This window comes from Anas acuta, chromosome 7 (assembly GCF_963932015.1).
Source record: "Anas acuta chromosome 7, bAnaAcu1.1, whole genome shotgun sequence".
In the NCBI taxonomy this organism is placed as follows: Eukaryota; Metazoa; Chordata; class Aves; order Anseriformes; family Anatidae; genus Anas; species Anas acuta.
Genome location: NC_088985.1, coordinates 16,788,545 through 16,804,585, shown reverse-complemented (window position 1 = coordinate 16,804,585; position 16,041 = coordinate 16,788,545). Strand labels below are relative to the sequence as shown.

Sequence of the window (16,041 nt, the reverse complement as noted above, 5' to 3'; positions counted from 1 at the left end):
CCCACCCAGCAGTCAGGAACATTGGGGGGGGGATAAAAAGAAAGCTGCCTGTGGCTCCTGAGGAGTCCGGAAACCTGTCCCTGCACGCACAACGTGCACAGGTACTTCCAGCTGCTGACCAGGAACGGGATAACAAGAAGACTTTTTAACAGAAGAAGTTGCCACTGGGTAAAGCAAGTTTAAACGTAAGGATCGCCTAAAAAAAACAACACACAAACCTGTTTCTAAGCTCCACTAACTTGACAGGCGCCACTTTGTCAGGGAGCGGCATCCCCCAGCCCTTGTGCAGCCATGGCACAGTTGTCAGCTCGGGCTGGGCGCTGTAACGTGCCCGGCTCTGCCAGCTGCTGGGAGCTGCCATAAAACCCACTGCCTACAGGTGCTGGAGCAGCAGGCCTGGGGCGGGAGGTGGGAGAGGTGCTTCAGAGGAAAAAGCACACATCTCCTCTGGTCCCAGCCAGGCATTTGGCAGTGCCCCAGTGCAACCTAATACAGCTGTACAAGGAGCAAACTGCCTGTTAGGGTCAGCCCTGTGCAGTCACACATGGCTCTGCAGCACTGACATCCCTCTGTCCAAAATAAAGTAAAAAAAAAACAGAGAAACTCCAGTGCATCCAAGGCGAGCCTTTTTGTGCTCTCTCTTTTTAATTTTTTCCCTTTTTTTTTTTCTGGGTCAACTCAGTAGCAACACGACCCCCTTACCGCGGGCGCTCAGTGTGCTTTTCACAGGGAGCCACGCTGCAGGGCCGCTGGGGCTGTGCCCTGGCCGCAGGTGATGCTGTGCGGGGGGACTCCTCTCCCCCACGAGCACCCTTACAACAGAAAGAGCAGGCATGCCAGCAATGAGCTGGGAGTCCTTTATACGTCTCAGTGACATTTTCATCACCATAACTGGCCACGGGTAGAATATCCCAGGAAGCAAACCCTAAAAATAACTTCTTACAACAAGTCAGCCAGTCCCCCGGCAAAAGGGGAGGGCACATTGCTTATGCATGGTTAGCACAATTCAGTTATTACAACAGGGACAATGAATGTCCAAACAGCAGAGAGGGGAAACAAAGAGGAGAAAAAGCAGGTGGCGAGTTGTACAGCTATTTCTCCCGCATCACCAACGGCTGGAGTTGCTTTCCCAGGTGGAAATTAAGGAACCCAAGCAGAAAGCCATGGCAAAATCCACCCAGATTTTAAGCGCAGCAAAAGAGGGAGCCTTGGCTGTGAAGCACTGGCATTAGAAGCAGCAGGGATCTTCTGCTGCCTTCGAGGATGGGGCCAGGGGCACTGCCCAGCTCTGGCCCATGGGGCTCCGGGGAGGTCGCTGTGAAGACACCCTGCTTCCTGGCCACCTCGCTGCAGAAACCACAGAGGACTTGATCCACAAGAACATCCTCAGAAATTCATGGCCAGGGAGCCGCAGGCAACCTCACAGGCATTCCCCAGGCTCTCTCCACAGGGCCTTTGCACGCTGGGGAAGCCCGGGGCCAGGGGAGGAGCAGAAGAGCAAGCCCCTTGCTCCTCACCACGTGCTCAAAACCCCACGATGAGCCTGAGGGGCTGCAACCCCCAACACACGTCTGACCCTCTTGCAGCAGGGCTACCGCAGCACTTGGCCCTGCTCTTCCTCGTCCTCCCAGCGGGTTGCTCAGCCTGCCAGGGGCAGCAGCACAGCATCCCCGCAGGTGGGCAGCGAGCGGAGGAGAGCAGAGCAGCACAGCCGTGGCTGCCAGGCCCCTGAGCCTTGCGGAGTCACGTGCAGAACTCACCGGCTCCGAAGGGTAACAGGACATCCTGTGTGAGAAGGGAGTGTGCAATAAAGCCCTCTGACAGGATCAGCCCTAAGCAAACACCTGGTTAGGCTCCATGGCAAGGGAGCAAGGAGGCAAAAAGCACGACAGGATTTTCCAGTTCCGGGGCTGCTGCCCATTGTGCTTGTTCACCTTTTCCAGCCCCTGAACAGGCAGGGACACGAGCAGGAGGGGCCCCTACATCTGCACCGTGCTGCTGCCGCCCCTTCCTCCTCCTGCAAGCCTTTCTCAGCAACTTTCCCTGGGCTGTGAGGAGGACCCAGCCACAACTGCAGGCAGCGGGCTCGCCTGCGCTCACTGCCTCTTGATTTACACAACTTCCCTGCTAACAGCTGCATTGCAGATGAACCCTCTTAAAGTGGACATGCCGTGACGGAGACAGGGGGCACGGAGCCGCTCCAGCCACACGGGTGCCCTCTCCAGAGGGTGACTGAGAGCTGCGTAGGAGCTCCAGCCCCTCTGCCTCCATCCTGCAACACAGAGGGTCCGAAAGCATACAGCTTAGCAAAGGGAAACCCCACTGAGGGAGCTCAGTTCTGGCCAGGAGCTCTTTTCTTCTCCCACCACCTGACCACATTGGGTGCTGGTGCCTTTGGATGGAGCAGCTCGCTCAGTGCCAGTCCGACTGCAGCTGGTTGGCAGCCGAGGGCAGCAGGTCTCAGCAGCACCCAGTCACTGCAATGCAGGATCCAGGAATTCAGGGATGCAGGAGGGAGAATGTAAATTCCTCGGGCTCAATGGAGCTGCATACTTCCTTGCTCCCATTTCATCCCCCAGTGCCCCTTCAGATAAGGTAATTTCACAAGTTCTGTTTCCAATACGGAGAAGGATTTTCATGTGTTTTTCATGAGAAAAACTTCCACTGTTAACACTTACATTTCACCAGGGAGGAGAGCAGGCTGCAAAGCCTGTGAAAGCCAAGAAACTTCTTGATCATTTGTAGGGTGGTGGGAGGGAAAGTTTTTATAGCTGTGCTTCAGGCCTCCTGAGGAAGCCAGGCATCCACAGCCACAAAGAGTTAAGGAGGCACAACGCGCTTGCTCAGAGCTGGGGAACCAGCTCTGCAGGAACACGAACTGCCAGCAGCAGCCAGAGTCACCAGCACTTGTCAGCAGTATTTGATAATGGTTATCAAAATAGCAAACTACCTCGTTCCTCTTTTTTCATCCCTGATGCTGAACTCGACTGTCTGGAGAAGACAAGTGCACCGAGAGCTTGGCTCCCAGGCTGCTGCCGTGGGAGTGCCTCCACACGCAGAGGCGCTGACCAACGCTTCGCTGCTCTTCCTCAACCGTGCTAAGTGCGAGACTAATGCAGACGCAGCGAGGGGGTGGATCATTGCTCAGCACTCATCAGGCAACACTGAAAATTGTAAACTGGGCAACTTCCTAACAAGCAGTAGGCGCAACACAATATCCTAATCTGCAGAGTTGGCCAAATCCATCCCAGATGCCGGTCAAATCAGACAAAGATGGGCAGAGCTGGAAGCCACTTTTCAATGCTGCAGTCCAAAAATGAGGAATATTTAAAGTAACACAAGATCTATGAATCACTACTTGGACTTGCACTGAAGAAGCACATCCATCACGCACCAGCTCTCTCTGCTCTGGCACTAGCTCTAAACCAAAGCCGTGCAGCTTTAACACGCGTAATCTCTCCGACACAATCGCAACAGGGGACATTTGATACCCAGAGCTTACATGGAAAGGCCCCGAGGCAGGCAAAATAAAACTTAACAGCATACCACCTCTTTGGGCAAAGAGCAGGAGGAAGTCCTGCTTGGCATCACCGGGCTGGACTCGGCATCAGCCTCCAAGAGCCCTCCAGCAAGTCCCTCTGGGTTACGGGGCACCGGAGACAGCTTCCTTCTTCCACATCTATTTTTTCTCCAGCCATCCTGGGTGATCTCTTGGCCCACCACCCATGAAATGTTATACGCTTCGATACAAGGGGAGTGGAAAAAAAAGAGACACGTACACATTTTCAGAATGGCAGCTGCACCACTACAGTAGAAATGCTAAGTATATTTGGCAGGCGCTGGGGACCAATACAAGACGAGGTCTAACAGGCTGGCTTCCCTGCAAGAGCTTCCAGGGCACCCATGCTATTTCACATGTGCATCTAATGCGGGCGGCCCAGAGGAAGGGGCTGTCCCCTGGGAAGTCACATTTCAAGGCAGGTATATGACACCAGGCCCCCAGCAGCGAGCACTCCACCAAGTCCCACACACCTCCCAGGGCAGCAGGAGCTTCCCACGCTGGCTGTATTCTGCTGGGAGACCCCCACACAGAAGCAAGACCAAGCACACTGCTCCGGGACACCCGGCACACTTGGAGCAAAGCAACAGTTTCAGGAAATTATCTGCTTCGAGAGAGAAGTTGCAGTGAAACTCACCCTCTGAGCTACCGTATGCACTTCTCCTTCTCTCACTCTTCTCCTTCTTCTCTCACTGCTCCCCGGGGACTGAGAAAAGCCCACCCTTCAAAGGAGCCTTGTCTTCATCACCAAGAAATGACAGCTCTCTCCTCACGGCTGTCACTTCCCAGCTGGCCCGCTGGAGGTGGTGCAGAAGACAAAGCCCCTCCAGATGCTGAGCTCCAGCACCACGCAAGCTGCAGCCTACCCAGCTAAGTCACAAGCCTGCAAGAGAACTGCTAGCGAGGGAAGGGCAAAGCATCCCTTCCACAGGCCTTTGGGAGCCTTACATCCTTGCTCTCTCACAGCCCTAATTCAAAAGGGCTTCAAAAACCCACTGACACTTGGGCTAGTGGGCAAGACCCATACAATTAATTTTGATAAAAAATAATTTCTTCTTTCATAAGCAAGCATTTTAAGGTAAGCTGAAAAAGCCTTTCTGGAGAGAAACTAGCTTTAATTACTGCAATGCTGCAGGCAAACATTTTAGGCTTGTAAGAGTATTGTTGACCAGAGGTTCATGGAGCAAGACCAGGTCGGTCTCTCCCAAAGCAGACTGCAGCAAGGCACCCCGCTAATTGGCAGTACTGCCACCTATCACGCGGTACCACCTTCTGAGCCACGGGGCACTGAGATTTTGGGAGCCGTGGACAGACACCCCCATTACCAGCTCCTTGCTCCTCAGCCAACCCTGACATGGGCAGGACCAGTCCGTACAGTGGTCACACAGCGCGGACAAGCCAGCGTGTAGCGTCAAGAGCACGGCACTGACCGTGCTGACATGCTTTTGCACCACACGCTTTCGGTGACAGCAGCCTTGCATTTCCAATACCACTCGTGCAGGCTTCATGTTCAATAGCCTGAAACCTGCAAGCAACAACAAAACCCGATGACTTGCACCAACCCTGCCGCGGAAAAGCTCCGGGCACGAGGTAGGCAAACAAAGCTAGTGCAAGGGAACGCGAAAAAAGGCTGATAAAAAAAAAAAAAAAAAAAAAAAGACTTTTCCCACTTCTTACTTTTCATCTGCCAAAATAATGCAAATCCTGCCAATTCACCCAGTAAAGCAGGATGTGTTCACACCCACTTCAATGAGGGAATCTGTCCGAGTAGCGTTACCCAGAGTTCAGCTGCACGCTCAGGGGCAGGGACTGCAGGAGCAGTGTCAGCGCTCGTCCCCTCCCTGCCATCTCGTCGGCTTGAGGGCAGCGAGCCTGGTATTTCTCACCAGGATGCTGTCCTTCGTTAATACTTCATCACCCGCCCTCCTCCCCTCCCTCCCCTCCTATGAGAAAGTTTAATCCTTTGGCTCACATGCATCTGGTGAATTTTTCAGTCCCTGTTTGCCACTGTCATCATGGCAACAGCCCCCAGAGATCCGGCAGCAGCTCTGCCCCAGCAGGCGCGCTGCCGCTCCCAGGCCTGGCTGCCACAGAGCGCCCGGCTCCGCGGGCCTGCCGAGGGCTCTGCCCGCTCCCAGCCTCATCTTTGCGGGCACCTTCCTTCCCCAGAGATGCATTTGCATTGTTTTTGTTTTTCTTTCAAATTAACTTCGTCTTCGTTCCCACAACGCCTGCTCCCTCTCAGCGCAATTTCTGGGCCTCTGACAGATTCCCATCCACAATAGCATTTCCAAAGGAGAAGCTACCCCAGCAAAAAGGAGTGTGTGTTTAGCAGCCAAAGCACCTCTGGCTTCCAGCAAGAGAAGAGGTTGGCCAGCCCCTTTCTCAGGAGCATGACACGAACCCGGCCTCGTCCCAGCATCCCCAGCCACGGGGCAGATAGGACAGCCCGCGGCAGCCGGTGCCTGGAAGGCAGCGAGCTCAAGGTGGGAGCTTGGGATGGAAGCAGCAGAGCAGCGAGTCAGCACTCCAGAGGGTGATGTAACTCATGCTCAGGAACCTAACGCGAAAGTGCTGAGAGCACGGTATCACATCCACACACACGCGCGCGTTCTCGGAAAGGTCATCGCATTTACTCAACTCGTCTCACGGACGGGGAATTCTCCCCCTGCCTCTGCCAGAACAGAGCGAGACAGCCTCCGACACACGGAGCAAAGGCACACGTCTCCTCCTCTCCTGACCCCGTGCTGAATAGGCGAGGTGCAGCAACCAGCCCTGCTGACACCCCTCAGCTACCCTCGGATGTGCCAGGAACTCGCCACTTACAGCAGCCAGCAGCTTCCCCCGTCCGCTGATCTAAAAACTGAGAGTGACCGGGATCCTGCAGTACCAGCTGGGAGGGAAGGACGAGGAGAAAGCAGCATCACTGACAGCGTGTCTCCAATCAAAGCCTCATGGATCCCTAGAACTACCGTTAATTGATCTCTGTCAGCAAACTGATCATTCAAAGAAAGTGGAAAATTGAGACACAAACAAAAAGAGAACTGGAGAGAACAAGTTGAAAAAGTTACTGAGAATCCGAAACTTACAACTCCCTTTCCCCAGAAGGCTAAACCTGCATCCCACTGATCTTCAGCTACCCTCAGTGGCGTGAATGTTGATTTCTAAGATGCTGCCAGCCCACTTCTTCAAGTAGCATCCTGCCACTCTTCTCCACAAATCCTGTAGGCAGCCACACCACAAGGCTTGGGCAGCCGTAGCAGCAGCACATAGTGACATTTAAATAGACAGTAAATTTAAGAAGGTAAATAAAAGGAACCTGCTGGCAGCCTAGCTCGCAGGACCCCATGTTTTGGAGCATTAAGCTTATTGCCCTAAGGGTCAGCAGCAACAACAGTTGTTGATGTTACAGTTTGATGTTTCCTCCATACATTAAAAAAAATCCTGTGACACCTCAGAATTCAGTACCTATTAGCTCACCAGAAAGCAACCACCATGCCTGCACCCACCTCTGCTTCTCAAGACTGCGGCTCTACGGACTGCTAGAGGTGAATATGGCCAAGTGAAATACTCCCAATTTCTCTGACACTGGCAAATTAACATGGGTTTTGGTAAAGCCTGGCATCTTGGTGAAAACTTGGAGGTTTCAAGAACAGAGGAAAGGAGGGAAAAAAAGCTACCACATCTGGAACTCCAAAACAGGTGACACGTAGGTATTAACTAAAGGGGAGTGATGCCTGGATTTTAAGGGTAGCAAGACAAACAGATGGTGCTCAAAGGTGGCAGAGTGGAGAGAGATTCCATGCTATATGAGCAAGCCTCCCTTTTAAAGATGGTGTTCACCCAATTCACAGGGTCAAAAATAATTGTTCATGGGACTGCAATGGACATGGTTGTCACAGTCCTCTCTTGAAAACAGCTGGGTAAATAGCCTGCCATTTTGTGGAGATGCAGGGGATAAAAAAGCAGCAATTTCTTTATGATCCATGGATGGGTCCTCTCTGGTGGCGATCATTTTAGCACTGCCCGGAGAAGGATTCGGGGAGGCTGTGAGATTTCCATGCTACACTCCAAAGGCAATAACAACAACCATCTCTTGCACTGGACCCTGCTTACAAGGGATTCAGGCAGCTCTCCCTGCCCCAAATTCCTCCGGTGCTTCAGCGCCCTGCTCTTCACTCACAGGACACCTGGAAATATTTCCATCATGGCTCGCTGAGCAGGATAAATGCCCTAGAGCCGAGGGCTTCGGGACACGTGCAGGACTTAGTCTAATCACTTCTCTGCCTCACGCAAATCCAGGTTATATTGGGAAAACAAGAAACCTGACTCTCTCGCCAAGCCCCTTTCCCCAACCTCGCTGCGGCTCTAGGAGCTCCTGCCCAATCTGGGTGCCCGCTGCCCCCCCTCCTCATTGTTAATGCTGGAAATTTAATACTCAATGTGACCACACAGAAGACAGACACGAGCTGAAATCCTGTCTGCTCTGTTCCAGCTCCTTTATAAAATATACAGCGTAAACTGAGAGGCAACCTGGGGTAACCCCAGCCATCACTGAAATCCACAGAGGGAGGAAGCCAGCTTCTGGCCACAGCGAGCCCCAGCAAAAGCCCGGGTGCTCTCCCACACCGTTTGCCACGCTGGGGCAGGCGAGGAGCCAGGCAGACAGACCCCCAGCATCCCCCCGTTTCCAGCCCAAGGTCAGGGTCCCTCCTGTTCTCCAAGCATGCCTCGAGGGAAACGTTCCCCAGCGCCTGCTGCCTGAGCCCCTCTCCTCTCCCAGGCAGTGCCGCTCGCTGCAGGGGGAGGTCCAGGGCTGCAGCTTACGACAGCAGCACGGCAGCCCCCTCCTCCCCGCTGCCAGCCTGCCGCCCCACGCATGTGTACTGCGGCTCCCAGCACAGCAGTTTGGCCGCCTGCTCTCCGTGCGTCCCCCTGACACAGCGATCACCCCTTGGCACCCCTCTCAGCAGCGCTCTGCCCCTTGTCCCCAGCTTCACACAGCCCCCATCACAGGAGGCACCTCCACAAAAATCTCCATCCATCACAGCAGCTCCTCTGCTACGTGCTCCCCAAGCACAGCATCCCCCAGCCTGCTTGCAGGAGGAAGAGGAGGAGGAGCAGGGGCACAGCGAAGCACTCCCTGCTCGGTCTAAGGCGCCCTGTAGGAAGGGCAGCTCCCCTCCCACGCCGAATGACCAGACCTGATTTGGCTGCTCAGCAAGTACAGCCGAGAGGACATAGCTTCATTTGCTGCCCTCTGCAAGAAAGGGCATTTGTCCCCAACCTACAAACAGGCACAGCCAGAGGACACCTCTCGCAGGGCACTTGCACCCGAGTTGTGATTTGTGCTCGGGCTGCCCGTGATCACCGTGCCGGGCCCCCCGCTCTGCCGCACGGAGCCGGCATGGCAGGCTGCAGTGCAGCAGTGTTGCGTGCTGCCTTCAGCCGGCCGGGCTATGGCCACAGGGGCTTGAAAGCTGCTGGTCACAGGAGCAGCCCCGGAGTCCTAACCCCAACGCAGGCAAGAGCATCTACAGAGCACATCAAAGCAGAGGCTGGCAACTGATGTCGCTCAACTTTCTTTGCAGCAGCAAGCTCAGTGTTTCAGCAGCCAGGGAAGCCACCACTGACATCTCCAACAAAACACACTACAAAGCCCAGGTCAACAACCACTCTGGATCTGAAAGACTAGGACAAGAGAGCTGCATGGGAAAAAAAAAAAAAAAAAAAAAAGGCTGAATTAAAACTGTAAAGAGCGCTTTTTCCTGGTGAGATTTGATATACAGAAGTAATTCCCTGCTCCTCCCACAATCCACATAATCTCCTAGAGGAACAACAAAAAATAACTGAGTAGACTGCAAATTTTGATCTCACTTACAAATTTGTAAAGACTTAAAGCAGGGCGAGATTCCACCCCTTTATTCCACAGGCAAGAGCAAAGACACAGCAGGGAGAAAACAGGGAAGAGGTCTAACTTCCAGAGCAGCTGCTTTTAATTTTTTCTTCAAAAGGCATCACTTCCAGGAGTTGAAAGACAGATTTTTAGCAGTGAAGAAAATTTAACAATTGAGGTAACACACCAAGAATTCTCCCCCCACTTCCCACAAAAAGGGGCCACAAATGCTGTCGCCCTACAACTGCTGTAGGCTCACTACGTGCATTTTGGTATAAACATCATCCTAGGAATTATCACAGGAGAGAACTCTGCCTACATCCTTCCAGTGCAGGACAATCCCATGAAATACATTCAGGACGCTTGCTCTCAAGGTGAGTGATAACTGGGCTTTCCATCACCAACCCCAAGAAACTTCCTCCATACCCAAGACACTAATACTGGAGAGTCAGATTCCAGACATTTCCCAGCTGCTACTGAAGCTACTGCTCCTCTCTTCATCCTTTTTTTGACCATTGCAAGTACCCTTAGTTGATCTGAAGTTCATTGCTGCCCACAAACTGAAGCTTTGTTTGCTACAGATTTTCATTCTCAAAACTTCCAAAAAATTACCAATACTACTTGTGTCTGCCCACAGCTCTGGTGAAAGCCCGGGCGTTCAGTCCCGCAGGAATTTCAGATGACTGCGGCATTGTATTTCCCCCATGTGTAATAACCACTGCTCTTATACGTCAATTGAATGCTGACTAAGGTAAAGTCTGCTTCCTCTCCCTTTCCACAAGCATTTGGCCCCTATTTACTGTTAAAGTTCTTGGCATACTCTTCACCAGACAGTCTGAAGCATCAACACAGTAGGAATAATATCAAATACTTCATTAAAGCCCAAGTATGAATTTTAATCTAGACCAGCTCTGATTAACATGATTTAATAAAAGAGAGAACAGACATCCGAAAATCATTGACAAAAAAGAAATGAGAGATTCTCCTCTCAACATCTGACTTCGTGTTTTCCTACCTTACAAAAGATTTTACTAGACTGAAGTTGTTAGAACCACCCTTCACAGAGAGTGGCACTGCATTCATCCTTCTATCTTTCAGGCACAAGCCCTGTAACAACACCAAGCCTCTTCAGCTCCTCACTGCTTTGAGGGAACAGTGACAAACATGCCAGGTAATACAGAGTCCTCCAAATACACACAATTCATCCTCAAGTGTTCCTCTTCCTCCTTTTCAGCTACATGCACCAAGCTATTCAGCATTTCCCAGCCCGCTATTATTTCTTCACCAAGAGCCTTGAAAACTAAAGGTAACAAGTACTGTGAAAGGAGATGGAGGCTTTGTTACCATTTCCCTGGACGATCAAGGGAAGCACGGCAGTAGCAACGCTTCCACGAGGCCACAACGGGCCGTACTCCTCAGCAGCAGCAAGGCTCTGGCTCTTGGAGCAGCAGTTACTACGTCAAGTAGGTTCAGTTTTTGCTAGAGAAGGCATTGCTAAATCTATGATTTTGTGCCCAAGTTGCAGAGGGACAGTGTCCCCCCACACGAGGGAATATTCTGGCACCATGGCCAAACCCAGGAGAAAACCCTTCTGTGGGAGGCAGGTCGGGGGGTGGGTTAAGGCACGCAGCAGACAGGCTGGGCACGCAGGGAGCCCCGTGCGTGTGTCCTGCCAGGCAGAGCCTCCCCAGGGAGAGGTGCCAGCTCTGGGAAAGGAAGCATCAGGCGACGTATAGCCAGGGTACTGCAGAATTAACGCTGTAATTCTCCCCGTGGCAGACAGCTTTCTAAAATGCCAGTCCTCGAGACTTTCATTTTCAGGCTGCTGAATCGAATCTCTCTAATCACTGATTTACAGCTGCAACGTCCAAACAGCACGCATTTTTCCATCAGTCCTTTAAAGCCCTACTCCAAGGTGAACTCACTAAGTTGCCATCAAAGCATTGGGTTCCTTCTTGTAGTAACCTCTTGTGGGATCAGTGAGCACAGCTGGAGTAAGTGAGGAAACCATACATTCACCTGAAATCACCAGCCACTTCTCATTGTAAACAGATTCTTTACTCCTCACTTAGACTTGAAGGAAACCTGATCAATTACTTCTTGTTTCTGACATTCTTCTGTATTACCAGAAACATCCAGTTCATTTCTTGGCTCCCTCCACACCTGCACTCTAACTAACCAATACCTTCCTAAAGAAATCATTGCCAACTGCCCCAAGTTAAGAAGCTGAGGACCAGATTAGCATCCTCAACGTATTTCATTTACAGGAAGGTATGAGATATAGAAAGCAAGTAGTAGATCAAAACATTCTGTATTCATCCACACTTACTTTTCCTACTTCCTGGATCATAAAACTGTTATCAACTTACCACAAAAAAACAATCAGGATCTATGTAGTGCTCCCTCTGTAACTCTTTGGGTGCTCAAACACAAGTTTTCTCAATCAGTTCTGCTACTTTTGGGTTTGTGCTAGTATGTTTCTGAATTGTTTCAACTCTATTAAACCTGCATCCTTCCACAGTTCTCTTATCTCCAGAGTTAATTTCAACATCACCTCCTTTGCAGGAAAACAGCTTCTACTTGGCAATCAGTTTATCAAGCCACCAACAAAGCAAAACCACCCCCTAAACCTCTCCCAGACCAAGTTGAATTAATTCTGAGCTCAAAAGATGGGATATCCCACCTACGACAGTAGTGGCTTCACCTGACCAGGAAGGGGACACCAATGCACATGGGATCTGCTGCTACTTCCTAAACGATCCACAGCTACACCGGCTGGATCCCAACATGACTTCATTCAGGCGACACACCGAAGACTGTCACATATTTGTACCTCCACGAGTCACAGGGACGAGGGGTGGGAAAAAAATCAGCTCTCTCATCACAGCACCCTCTACTCCTGACGCTATTTCTCCATGTAAATAGAGTAAACAAAAATTTTTCACCATTCTCCAAGCCATCTTATACTCATCATCACATTTCATATTCTGGCAAGAGGGAGAAGGCATATCCTATTTTTCTTCTTTTGTAGGGATCGAGCAAAATATTCTCCACTTCTATACCATTTATAAAGATCACTTGCCTCCTCCTCCTGCCTTATTTTCATTTCTCAGCCAACCCCCCTGATAATCCATCTATTCAGCTAGCAAGGCAGACAAGGCCTAACACATCAATTTTGTCAAATCTGAAAGGCCTCTAAGGACCACAACCTTCTAGAAATAGTCTCCTCTGGCATCTCAACTTGTTGCACTCTGCTTTCAGCATCTTTTACTGCAATTTGATTTCTCTCATTTTCTCCATTAGGCTGGCTAGCCCCAAAGCAATTTTAACCCCTGCAAAGGATTCCCTCTGCACTCGAAGACACACACTCCCTACACATTAGAGTATACAGTACCCTTTGCGCATACGCACGTCCCCAGAAATCAGAGGTCCAACAGCTTGGGGAAAAAGTTAAGATTTTTTCTCTCTTCTTAAAAATACAGTCAGCTTTTTCAGCTTTAGGAAACCCCGGCATTGAGGAAAGCAAGCAGTGCTTGTTTTACTTCACTGAGAAGTCAAATTTGCAAGAAAAAATTGGCATTTACCCAGCCAGCCAAATTCTGCCTTTGAAGGCAAACTCGTTAATTCCCAAACCCACCACATTTAACTACAACATGACAGGAGCAAGGTGCGTAGCATTCATAAAGAAAGAAAAAAAAAACAACCAACAAAACCACACATCTGTTCAGGTAAGACAGATCTCCTATGTAGAAAAAGCATTCAACAAAATCACTCCAGAACACTTGTCTGTATCTCGAATGATCAGAACACACACACACCAAGATAAGCTTGCTATAAACCTACCTCTAGCTCAGCTTGCAGGAGAAAGATCCCCAAAAGAAAAGACAACGTGACTTCACAGAGTACCCACTTCCAGACACAGGAATTTTTCTATCCTCCTATGCTAACCTCCTTTTAATCTGGTATTTGCCACATAACTCAATTGCTTTGTAAGAAACAAACAGTGACCCAGACAAACAACTCCAGATCCCTTAAACTTATTACAGCTTCAACTGCAGCAAAGCATTTTCTATTAATAAAAAGAACAAGAGTAGATTTAGACACTAACCTCTGGCTGACAGCTTTTTGGTGTTGATGATTTTTGCAGCATATTCCTGTGACGAATTTTTCTTTACACATCTGCGGACGACAGAGAAGGCTCCCCTAAAAGAAAAATAAAGAGGATAGGCGCTATGAAACTGAAAATAAGAATGCAACAGCAGCAGTTTCTATCCCCAGAATGGACTAGATTAAGGACAGCACAGAAGACATACAGAGGAGGGAAATGACACACGGGAATCCGATGGACAGTGCATGCTGCCTGTTCAGCAAATAAACCCTCATATATGCAGTACTCCAACGCCCACCTGAAGCCCCCGCAAGCCCCCTCACGGACAGACCAGCGGGAACAGGGAGGGGATCATACGGGCACAGAGACAGAACACGAGGGGACAGATGAACAGAAGACAAGCAGCCCAGAACGACGCCGCAAACACCAGCTGTGAGTCCATCTCCCAAAGACAGCATCCCCCGCGGGTACATCAGACAACTCGGACTCATCTCGCCCATGTTCAAGCGCTAGCTCTGCCACAAAATCCCTGCAACACTTGGCAGAAGTTACTACTCTTACAGCTGTCTACCCACTTGCAAAATGGGGATAAGCATGTACCTAGTAATGAAGTGAGTAGGAAGCTACGAGGCTTCGTACATTTTCTCAAGCTGGAACTATTGATATTATTACAACTACTCCAAAGAGCCACTCGGAGAAGAGGTCTGAGAGAGAGGGAAGAAGGATTTCTGTGAGGAAAAAAAGAGATAATACAACAGAGACCAAGGTGAAAAGATAGGGACTCAAAATCTACAGGATTAAACAGATGAGTGCTTGAAAGCGGTCCCTTCTTTAAAAAGAACAGGGAAAAAAAAAAAAAAAAAAGGTGGGAAAAAGAGTAACAACTGGCTTTACAGGAAAGGTTTGGAATGGGGAAAAGGACAAATAAAAGAAAGCCGGCAGAAAACTGCAAGTTCTTTTACAACAGGAACGTGAGCCCACGTCCATGGACAAACGCACGTAGTGACACCGTGAGGAACGGGCACTGAAGCTGCTCACGGGCCCCAGAAGACAGCTCGCCCTACAGACCGCCTGCAATAGCTCCAGCCCTCCCGGCACTGCGGAGTCCTGCCTTTCTCTCCCCTTCCTCAACCTCTGCCTACAAACCAACAAGCGGCGCCGAGAGCACGGGGCCCGGGCTTGGCGACACACAGCTGCGGCAGCGTGGGGACGGATGGGGACACCGGGGAGCGGAGATGCAGCAGAGCCCGGTGCTTGGTGCAGGAAGGGGGGGGAGCAGCAGCAGCACCCAGGGAGGCACCGTCCCCGTAATCCCACCCTGGCGGCCGCTGCGCTGCTCTGCTGCCCCACCGGGTCCCCCTGCAGAGCCCCGTCCTAGGGCGCAGCGGCTCTGCCAATGCAGAGACAAGTGCGGAGGGAGGAAGGGAGGGCGGAGGGAGGGCGAAGCGCTGTGCAGCAGCACCTGGTCCTTTCACAGGGACGAGGAAGTGGGGACCGAAGCATCGCGGAGCGGCAACCGAGTACCGCGTCCCGGCCGAAGGGAAGGGCACCGTGCGGCGGAGGGGAGAGGCAGTAAGGGGAGGAGAAGGGGGCAGCCGGGCCCGGGGAGGGCGAGGGGAAAGAGAGGAAGTCCCGGGCTGCAACAGGAGCGCGCAGCCGGGGCAGGCTGCGGGGACACCTTCCCCTGCAGCCGGGGGGCTCGGGGAGCAGGAGCGGAGCTCGGCGGCTCATCCCCTTCCTCCTCCTCCTCCTCGTCCTCCTGCAGCCGGGACACGGCCCCGGGGCCGGGCGGGCGGCGGGGCGCGCAGCGGGCTCCGTACTTGCCGAGCTCCTCGTAGAGCTGGTACTCGTCGGTGAAGCGGGTGCACGTTGCCGTGGTGGCCATGTTCGGGCTGCGGGAGGCTCAGCGCCGCTGGGGCATGGGGCAGGGCGGCCGAGCCGGGCCGTGCCGAGCCGTGCCGTGCCCGCCGCTCGGCGGCCCCTGTCCCTGCCGGCCGTGCGGGGCGCCGCGGGCTCCCCCCGCTGCCGGCTGGGCGCTCCCCGCTCCGCCGTGCACAGTCACCGCTCGCCGGGGAGGGGAAGGAGGCTGAGCCTGGCCAGCACCGCGAGAACTGGCTCGGAGACACCCCGCGCCGGCCCCCTCCTTCCCTCCCTTCCCTTCCCTTCCCTCCGCCCCTCTCGGCCCCGGCCCCGGCCCCGGCCCCGGCCCCGGCCCCGGGGTGTGGCCGCCGGGGGCGCTCCGGGGCGGCACCGCCCGGCCCGGGGGAGCGGGGCTGGGGGGGGGCCCGGGGGCAGCCCCCTCCTCGCACAGCCTTGGGGGGCCCGCGGCCGGGAAACTTCCTGCATGCAGCGGCAGGGCAGGGGTGCTGCTCCCTGCTGCAGGGAGGAGGAGGAGGAGGAGGAGGAGGAGAGGGAGGAAGGCAGCGCCGGGCAGCCCCAGGCCGCCCTTAGCCCCCAGGGGAAGGGGAAACCAAAGGT

General features: G+C 52.6%; 1 protein-coding gene across 24 annotated transcripts in view; it reads right to left on the bottom strand.

The window, feature by feature from the left end:
- Positions 1-15,693, bottom strand: part of CAMK2G (calcium/calmodulin dependent protein kinase II gamma) — a 109,389-nt gene extending 93,696 nt beyond the window's left edge. For 13 of the 24 annotated variants that reach the window (XM_068689426.1, XM_068689427.1, XM_068689432.1 and 10 more), the window contains exons 1-2: positions 15,026-15,081; positions 13,564-13,658 (exon numbers count right to left, since the gene is read on the bottom strand). In XM_068689426.1, coding sequence (XP_068545527.1) covers positions 13,564-13,658; positions 15,026-15,066 — 136 coding nt within the window. In that variant the 5' untranslated portion in view covers positions 15,067-15,081. Of the gene's footprint in view, positions 1-13,563; positions 13,659-15,025; positions 15,082-15,383 lie in introns of those variants that run through there. The other 11 variants (XM_068689448.1, XM_068689451.1, XM_068689445.1 and 8 more) reach the window with 4 other exon arrangements.
- Between the last annotated feature and the right edge of the window lie 348 nt (positions 15,694-16,041).